Consider the following 9,798-nt stretch of genomic DNA (forward strand, 5'->3'; position numbering starts at 1 on the left):
ACAGTCCGAGCTGGTTTTCAGCTTGCCAGAAAACATCCTTCTTGAGGTTGCTGGCTATGACGCACATTAAACAGATGCGGCTTGTAAAGAAAGTGTCGTTTTTCCATGCCTGCATTGACCCGTAGTGCCTTGCAGCAGAATGAGGTTGGCATTGGGTTAGGGGACAACTCCCATTCACTGTGCCGGCCAAAGCCCTCTCTGCCCACGCGCTAAAGGCAACTTTGCCTACTTAAAGCACGTGCAGTCAACCCAGTGTAACTGGAGACTAGACCCTTCATCTTTTATAAAAGTTATAAAGGGGCATGATCAAAATGTGGTCAGGTGTTTTTCGAAACATGGTTGTGAAGGTATTTGTTTTGTTTTTTTAAATCAAGTGGCTGCATTTAAATTCAGTTTTTTTTTGCTCAGTTCATGATGATGAATTATGACAATTAAGGCAATGAAAGAGGATGATGATGATAATAATGTGAATCGACACAATAACTAAGATGAAAATAGGGATGATAAGCAAATGTAAGGGAATGATGATTAAGATTAATGCTGCATTTAAATGTGGGTTTTCTCCACCAAGGGAAACTGTCTAAGTCCTTCTCCCTTTCATTATGTACTGTAAAACTTTGATAAATAGCCCGGGCTTTTATTTGCTAAAATCACTGAACTGACCCTGCCTTTATTTTGGACAGGCATCCATATGGGACAGGCCTTTAATTCCTGTTGCACAAAACTGAAACAGGCTACTGTGGAACAGTTTATTTATTTCAAACAGAATATTACTTAAAATTACTTAAAAATGATCTAATAATATCAAATACACGTCATTCATTTGATTTAGCTCCGACAGACTGCTTATGCGCTTTTATTTTGTAGGCAGCAATGTAAGGAAAACAACAACAGGGTGCAGGATGAGAGAAGTGTGGCAGAAGTTAGCAGACAGAGAGCGATGGACTTCACATGACAGGATTCACAACTTGGATTATCTTTTATGAAAAGCTGTTGGACTTAACGAGCTCTTCAAAAGGTAACAGGAGTCTGCAGTTTTTTTCCCCATCTCTCATAGCATGATAGTTACACCGGTAAATCTTTGAGACTTTGGGGCTTGTTGTTTCCGTTAAATGAAGTGAACAATTGAATTGTGGAGAATCTAACCGATCTAACGATGTGCAGCATGTCCATACTGACATATTGATCATACGTTTAAACATAATATTTGTATTAATGATCTATGCAGCTTAGAAGCCGCTAAAGCGGGCAACCCAGTGGGGTTTAAGAGGTTTTATACATCCAAATAAATTATATAAAAACCAGACCAGGCGTTTAATGGAGACCTGCGTGTATTTCTCAAAGTGTGTTCCCGCACCAGGCCAGTAAACCAGGCTATTAATTGAAGTTTTACGGTACTCTGCACTTTTATTTCATACAGGGATGAAAATAATGTCTTTAAACCTGCAGAAATATTTTTTTAACCACTTTAGCGCTGACATATTATCAACTTGAGAAAGCGTTGCCTATTTACACATAACAGACACAGAGCAACATTAGCATTTATCTCTACAATCTCCTAAAGGAAATATCTGTCTCTTTAGCTGCTAAATGCTTCCCTATGTCCACCAGCTAGTCACTAACTTTGTCTGTCTGTGGAAAGGACAGTTAAACAATGAGCTGAAAGAAAAGATAAATCTCTATTTTTTTGGATGCTGTGTTCCTAAAGAGTAGGTATGCGAGATGCTTCATACGTCCCAAGACTCTTGAAAGAAACACAAATCAAACACTTAGCACTGTGCACACACCCTACAACCTGAGACAAGTCACATGATAACACATTACATTACACAAGTAACTGGCCTCTCTGGCTGGCGGTGTCATCGCAGAAGAGAAGGTGATAGAGCTCTGGAGGTAGGTAACAATGAGATAAAGATGCTGAAAGACCTTTGACTCACCTGTTTGAAGGATTGGTTAGTGAGCAGGTCCTGCCCAGGCAATCGGAGAGTGCAGAAAGAGACAAAAAAAAATTGGAAACACATGCAAAGATTAGCATTTCAAGCAGAAACAAAGTGGTGGCTAGAGCAAAGAACTACAAATATGCACACTACAAGCTGAAGCTGGGAAGCCCTCTGTGAGAAAAACAATCTACAGTCCAAGTCATCAAGGGCTCATGGAATCTATATTAAAAGTCTAAAATATCTCTGTGCTGCATAGGTGAACAAAACCGCTTTTAAACTCTTTTTTTAATTTTGGTTCTTCAATTAACTTAAAATGGGGTCATACTTGTTATAATGTATTATTTTGATTTCATCTACATCTGTCTTGACATGGAAAAAAGAGAACATGAAAAATGAGGGAGGGCAAATGTAAACAAAAGCCCATTTTGAAAGGAAGACCAACGACAAGCTTAAAAAAGCAATTATGCTATGTATAAACATTGCAATATTGTCCAGTTCAATTCAATCTCGTCTTGCCAAACAGAACCGGGTTGCCAAAGCCCGGAAGAGCTTGGGTTTTTATGTGGCTTTATCCATAGCAATCTGCATTTAACCACTGGCCTGTGCCAATAAAAACCTGCTCCGTACAAATAAATATCCACAGTAAATCACTGTCGGCAACAACCTCAAATACTCTTTAATAAAAGTCTGAAAAGAGAAGTTGTGCTTTTAGCTGTCAGGAGGCTTTTAAGCATGGCAGTAAAATGCATTATAAAAGGAGCTCAGCAATGGTAACGCCTCTATCTCCCATTCAGGTTAAATACCTTGCTTTAAACAGTGATTACTTGAAACTAATTAGAGCACATTAACATTCCACTTAAACCCATCTGAGGCAGTAAAATATCAATTTATGCAACTGCATAGTGCAGTTATCCGATTAGTTTGTCCCTGTATCGTGACACCTCGTGACTTCAGTGGTGCTGACTGCTTCCTCTGTGTTGCCCTGACCCATGAGTCTGTGAAGACACAGTCAGTTCCCCAGTTCTCACATAAATGTTCTGCAGATTCTAGGGCAAAAATTGAGCTCTGTGGCATCTCTACAATAAAGCATTCAGCAGTGAACAGCTGCTCATGTTAGCCTGGAACTGGACCCTTGGCGCTCTCAAGAGTCCTCTTACAACATCTCACTCACTCACTCACTCACTCACACACAAACACAAAAGAGTGAAAGCAGAATTCAAACTGTGAAAAACGGTCACATAATAGATTTCTGTGCCTATACTGTATGTTAACACTTGCCACAACAAACACACTGAACTGCAAGTCATGAAATTGCATTCATGAATAATGTATCCCACTTCCAAACCTGCTGTCTCTGATAGGCTGAAAACATCTTCTCTATGTCCTTGAGGTCAAGAATCTTGAAAGCTCTCAGGTCATCGATGTCATTCCAGATAGTGCCATTGATCACATTCTAGAAAGGGTTAAAGGGACATGAGGGATTAACATTTATACACAGATTAACATTGAAGGTACCACTTCTTTTGTTCTAATTTTCCTTCTATGTTAGTTGCTCATTATTTCAGGGATGAACAGAAGTTTTGAATTTGTTTGTGGTTGTTAGTTACAAAATGTGATTTTTTTTAAAGTTTAAAAAGCAGAGTAGTTGTTCCCTCACCTCTCCTAGTTTGGCCCAGTTGAAGGACTTCAGGGGATGAGAAGGCTGAGGGATGGACTTGGAGCGCAAGGTGGTCGCTGAGTTGAATGACGATGGAATAGGAGGAGGCAGGGCTCCGAAAATTGGAGGGGCTCCCGGCGGAGGAGGCGGTGCTCCAGGTGGAGGCGGAGGTGGTGGAGGAGGTGGGCAGCTGAATGGTAGCGGAGGCGGAGGCGGAGGGAAGCCACCCATCAGCGGTGGTGGAGGTGGTGGCACGGGGCCGCCAGGAGGGGGAGGAGGAGGCGGGAAAGACACATTGCCGCCCTATAGGAGGGAAAATGGCAAATAAAAGATAATGTTTTATTATGTTTTGAATAACTTCTGTCCAACGCGACTTACGAGAAAGCAAGATGTCACCAAAATAAGTGCAAATAGTGCCTACTACAGTGAAAAAACCGCTAAAAGCATGTGACAGAGCAGCTTGTTTGCTCAGAGTTGGATAAGAACATACATATCAGCTTAACAACAAAAATAGCTTAGCTTAGCACATAGACTGGAAGCAGGGAGAAATAGTTAGCTTTAACAAAAATAAATAACTAAAAAGAAAAAAAGCCTAACAAATCCAAAAACAGTCTCACATGCTGTATCTTGATAAGCAACAATAACATCCAAAATTCCGATGGGTTTTGTTCAAAGTTTAAACAAAAATGTAGAAACAGCAACTTCGCAATGACAGCATGACTTCTGAGATGCTGTGTTCGCTTACTGGGCCCAGATGCTGTTGCTTATCAATTAGCTCAGCTCATTTAGTTACAGTGTATCGTTATCTTTTGTTACCTGGTGTCTTACACACATGCCACTAGTAAATATGACAGCTTAGGAGTTGTTAGAAAGAAACGTTGACCGTTTCCTCCTTCCACTGGTTTTTGTGCCAAGCTAGGCAAAACACACCTTGAACCAATCTCTGTAGTGAATGCAGTCAGATGAGGATTATGAAGGAATATGAAGAGAGAAAGCAAACAAATATTGCCCTATATTCTAGAGCAGAAATTTTAAACATTAGGTAAACTGTGAAAAAGTGGAAAACTAATTGGAATACAAATGTCCGTTAATAAGATAAACACACACTTGGCAATTAGCTACATGATTACAGAACAGCAAATCACTGACTCATACAGTATGTTGTATGTATATTGTAATTTAGTAAAAAAGAATCACTGCTCACGGCTATGTCACTGATGCGTGAGGACAGGTCCAAGACTTGTTCCCTGGCTGAGCGCAGCTCCACTCCCTCACGCTGGAGTTTGTCCTTCATTTTGTTCAAAGTCTTCATCATGTCCTCCTTTTCCTGGGTCTTGGTTTCACACTCCCGCTCCTTCCTCTCTAGTTTAGCTAGCAGCTCTACGTGATCTAAAAGGAAACAATGGAGCAGAAATGTGTTCATTCAGATAAGTAAATGTAAACAGGAAGAGGCACATCACAGAGCTGGTGATTTGTAGGCAAATATATAAAAAAAAAAACAACAGATTCATGGAGATAAAATGCAAGATGCAGGTGATGATGCATTTTCTCTTTCCACCTGCAGAGTGCAGTGTGTCAAACAAGTCTTACCTCTCCTGAACTTCTCTGCCTGGTCTCGCCACTGTTTTACCTCATTCTCGTTGACCAACCTGTGAAGCACGCAGACAAAAATAAGCGCACACACAAAAACAGACAGATAAACTCAGCACAGCCTCGCACAAAATGCTTACACGTAGAGGTCAACTGCAGTCCAACCAAGTCAAGACAGAATATTTTGAGGAAATTCAATCACTGGATTGGAAATTCACTGATCACTGATAATAAATCTCAACTTCCTTTTTGTAAGAAGGATACAGATTCATTACCAGCAGAGCATTGACTGGGTTGATGCAGTCGTGTAAGCTGCGACATTAATAACACAACATTAGTGCTAAAGTAAATCCTGCAGGGCTGAAGTCAGTTATATTAAGTTATAAATTTTGGCACTTGGTAAGGCTTGAGGCTTGATGTTAAACAGGGTTACGCTGATGTTCTGATATCAATGTGAGAAATGATTGTTCCTGATAACGAGGCATGTGGGTGCAAGTTAAAAATTTAAAAGAAAACTGAGAGAAAGAGAAAAGAAACGTTTATCAAGTGGTGTGTTTTGTTAAATGAACTATGATGAAGGAAGACTGGAAAGTGAAACCTTGAGCATTGGTGGAAGCCGTGGCTAGAGTTGAGAGAATAGACATGTTTCAGTGTCACTAAGCACAGAGTATAGGAAAAAAACAACAAGAGAAAGAAAGAGCATGAGGGAAGGAACTACTGAACAGGGAAAGTGTTGAGGTACGACTGCCAATAAGGATAAAGTAACTTGACTGTGGTAATGATTCACACTTAAGTGCTTGTAATCAATTCACAGGAGGAAATCCACAAGGCAATTTTAAAGCAAATTGGTCATTAATCAGATTTAGGTCTTCTAAATGCTTTTGTTAGTGAACAGGACTGTCTGAACTTGATTACAGTCAGTACTGCTTTAATTACAGCTCAGGCAGTGCTCCATGGATCCAAGTCATTACAACAAAAAGACACATGATTATTGCTGACTAGTCAAATAAATACCTTTACATAGCTGTGGAAAAATGTGATTTGTAAAAGAGTGTTAATTTTGGGTCAGGCACACGTGTGAGTAGTCAGAACCATCGTCATGGTGACCGCAGATGATGAATGACTTTGTCTCCCAGTTGTTTTAACAGTTGTTTTAACGTTCCCTCCCCCTCCCCCTCCGAGCTGCCGCGGCACGAGACAAACTGCGCATTTTCTCCCGTTAACCGTCAGGGCCTCCGGCACGCAGCCAAAACAATGAGGAAATCTCAGTTTATTCGCTCTCTTTCCAGGCGTAATTTACTCTAGGAGAGCTTATGGAAACACAACAAGCGTCTGGCAAGCAGGAATGTAAAGTGAGGGATAGGTTTTGACCACTGCTATGGATCTGCAATGGACAGTAATGGACGACAGGGCTTGGATGCGGCATCCAAGTCCACTTTCTGTTCGCTACTGGAAAGAATAACACTCAAGTGAGCTGATTGCACCAGCAAGAGCAGCTGAATCAGTGGACAAAGTAGGAGCTAGCAGGGGCCAAGGTTTACCACGCTACATGTTTTCTGGTGCCTTCACCGCTAAGACTAAACACATTCATCATTGATGAAATAAAAAAAAAGCAGAGAAAGATGGTGAAAGAAAAGACTGATACACCCTCAGGAAGAGAAACTGAAGGTAAACGGTAGGCGAAACACACACGAAATGTGTGGACGAAAGCTTGAATGCCATCTTTTAACACACACACAGGGATCGGTTTCAAAATTCGGTGAAACCCAGACCACTATACCCAGCAAATGTCAATAACCATTTAGAAACAAATCTCTCTAGACGACAGTGTCGACTGTGCCCATGATGCCATACAGAAAACATCTACTTCCAAGTCATAATGCTTGGGTTTCCTTTATAAAATGGTTATTTCTCCCCGTTGTCTTCCACATGAAACCAAGTGAATGCTTCGCCGCACCTAAACACGGCTGACTCGGCCAGCCTCCTTGCTTAATGCGATTAGAGCAATTTCCTTTTGATCTCTGGCTTTCATGCCAGTTCACGCTCTTTCTCCGATTCTACTCACAACCCCCTGCTGCCATCTTCACTTCACCTTCCTGTGCAGTCATGTTCCCTACTCCCACCGCTGGCACAGTCGATCCAAAGTAAAAATATATATTTTCTTTTTTTTACCAGGCCAAGAGTGTTGAACCAGGTCTTACTGTAAATGTTTCCTTACACTGGGGCTCTGATGCGTAACTCATGATATTCCAGGGCGTCTCTGCCTTCCAGCCATGCCTCAAGCATTCTGACATAGAAGCGCATATTGTTGATATCAGAGTTGTCTTTGATCTTAGTTAGAAGTGATGCTGATTGGATGCGATACCCACAAGATTTTTCCAGAAATTAGAGCGTGTTTGCAGCTTCGGAGGAAAGGAGAAGCTTTAACAAAAAAACAAAAAGGCACGAAGCACTCATGTTGAGTACAGTGCCCTTTCAATAGTTCTCTCTTATAATGGTATCAATCAGTATAATGTTTGGTCTGAATCACCGCTTACAGTAATATCCTACGATAGTGAATAAACACGTGATATACTCTCAGATGTAGATTGCGTTAAACCACATCTTTACATTTCCATGTTAATGCAATATAATAGGAAATATGGGCTGTCAATGGGCAGAGGTTGTAGAGGGGGTGTGTCTGCCCCAGTGTGACACGTCGGCCTCTGATTTAGGATAATGAGATTCCACTTACATGCGAATTATGTTCTTAACACTGAAGTTCTCCAGAGGGGCGTTGTCAGGGTCCTCCCCCTTGTCGTCCTGTAGGACTATCTGCTGAAGGATCCTGTCTAAGAGCTGCCAGTGCTGCAGGCTGCCCCCGCCACGTTTATCTGGGAATAGTAAGATAATCAGTTTACTCAGTACACTCCAGATCTGATTTAATTGGTAATGTCTAAGATTAAATTAAACCTCAGACTTATGAAGACAGAAAATATGTGTGCATAATAATTTTAATATAATGGTGGTAATAGTATAGTCTGTATGGTGAAAGACAATGTACTTGTAATGTAATCGCATTCATAAAGTTGAGCATCAACATCGCAAGAAAAACTCCTCGTTATGTAGCTACTCACAGGGCATCTGCAGGCAGTGTTGGAGGATAGAGAGGAGGTTGGGGTAGGCATCTGTGTGGCTCAGCTTTTTCTTGATCAGTTCAAACATGGCACCGGCACTCTTAGTGTCTACATGGGTCTATTAAGAAGAGGAATTAGTCTTGAATTACTATTGACTTCCTCATTTGAGCCGCACAGCCAAAGAAGTAAACAACAAGAAAATAGATAGAAGAGTAATTCTAGGTTACTCACCGTATCAAATCTTTTGGCCAACTCAGAGTCATCCTCATTCCGCACCATCTCAAAGAAGTCCAAATGCCTAGACAGAGAGAAAGAATTTAAAGTCGGCAGCTTCTCTAAACCCTAATGCTGTTGACACAGACAGCTATAAATCAATACAATACATTTACATCCAGTATGCCCTATATCTGTGTTTGGTGTTATATCTGTGTTTGCATAGTATTCTATACACAGCATTACCTCTCTGTCTGTCATGATTTCTGTTGCTGACCGAGAAGCATCATCTATGCAGAATCTCATAGTGTACATTTGCTCATTTGTGAATTACATTTCGGCAAACAAAAGGGATTATATGTTTGCTCATGCATAGCCCATGTAATGTCTATAACACAAAATATTTCCTGATTTGCTGTAATAATAATGCTGTGTAGTCATTTCAGTATTTTGTCTCACTCCCACCTGTCCAGAGTGGCGTTCTCGTGCTCTCGGAGCTTGTCAATGACCGGCTGGATGCCCAACATCAGGAACTCGTACCTTAGGTGGAGGCGGAACTCAAGGTTGTCCTAGAAATAAAAGAACAAAAGGTTAAGAGAGGATTGATGACATTTCTATTAATCCACAAGTGGTAATTAATGGGATTTCAGATACCTCAAATGTGGACAGGGGTAATTAAATATCTGGGTGTCTAAACTCAACACTCCCAACAACCTTTTGGCACTTGCAAACTTACTGGAGGAAGTTTGTGACTGACAAAGATTTGCCCAAAATAAAATCCAGAAAACTTTTGAGCCTTGTCAGTAGAGGGCTTCCCCGTACAACAGAATGCACGAAGTACACGTTGTCCCTCTGGATGGAACATAAGGATCAACTTAGCGTAGCGCAAAGACTGGAGAGAGAGGGCTAGGCTGGCTTTGTCCTACAGTTAATTAGTGGGCTGTAGAGGTGCTGCTATGTGGATTTTATAACGTTTGGTCAGAGCTATTGTTTATGCTTGTTCCCCGTAGATTTTATGCTAAGCTAAGCTAAGCAGCTGCTCACTGTAGCTTCTTATTAAAGCAATCTTTTCGTCTACCTTGCCAGCAGAAAGCAAATAAGCATATTTCCCAAAACGTTATACCTTTAAGTTCACATATACCTTTTAACTGCAAGCTAACTTCAGTAAGTATTAAGTACTTACCCCCCCATTTAAACATAAGCAGATATGTTTGATTGGTCAGGTTAAAACATAATAAATTGCATATTTCCCATGACTCCCCCCCCCCCCCCCATCACAAAA

The 9,798-nt window shown here is 41.0% G+C and overlaps 1 protein-coding gene across 3 annotated transcripts in view; it reads right to left on the reverse strand.

Moving 5' to 3' along the window:
- The window catches only part of daam2 (dishevelled associated activator of morphogenesis 2), an 88,578-nt gene that overhangs the window by 16,444 nt on the left and 62,336 nt on the right, over positions 1-9,798 (reverse strand). For 2 of the 3 annotated variants that reach the window (XM_046062624.1, XM_046062625.1), the window contains exons 8-16: positions 8,982-9,085; positions 8,535-8,601; positions 8,304-8,421; positions 7,922-8,060; positions 5,188-5,246; positions 4,802-4,986; positions 3,598-3,900; positions 3,286-3,393; positions 1,938-1,967 (exon numbers count right to left, since the gene is read on the reverse strand). In XM_046062624.1, the coding sequence (XP_045918580.1) occupies positions 1,938-1,967; positions 3,286-3,393; positions 3,598-3,900; positions 4,802-4,986; positions 5,188-5,246; positions 7,922-8,060; positions 8,304-8,421; positions 8,535-8,601; positions 8,982-9,085 (1,113 nt within the window). The remainder of the gene's footprint in view (positions 1-1,937; positions 1,968-3,285; positions 3,394-3,597; positions 3,901-4,801; positions 4,987-5,187; positions 5,247-7,921; positions 8,061-8,303; positions 8,422-8,534; positions 8,602-8,981; positions 9,086-9,798) is intronic. The other variant, XM_046062626.1, reaches the window with a different exon arrangement.

Source organism: Micropterus dolomieu, linkage group LG11 (assembly GCF_021292245.1).
Source record: "Micropterus dolomieu isolate WLL.071019.BEF.003 ecotype Adirondacks linkage group LG11, ASM2129224v1, whole genome shotgun sequence".
NCBI classification, from domain to species: domain Eukaryota; kingdom Metazoa; phylum Chordata; class Actinopteri; order Centrarchiformes; family Centrarchidae; genus Micropterus; species Micropterus dolomieu.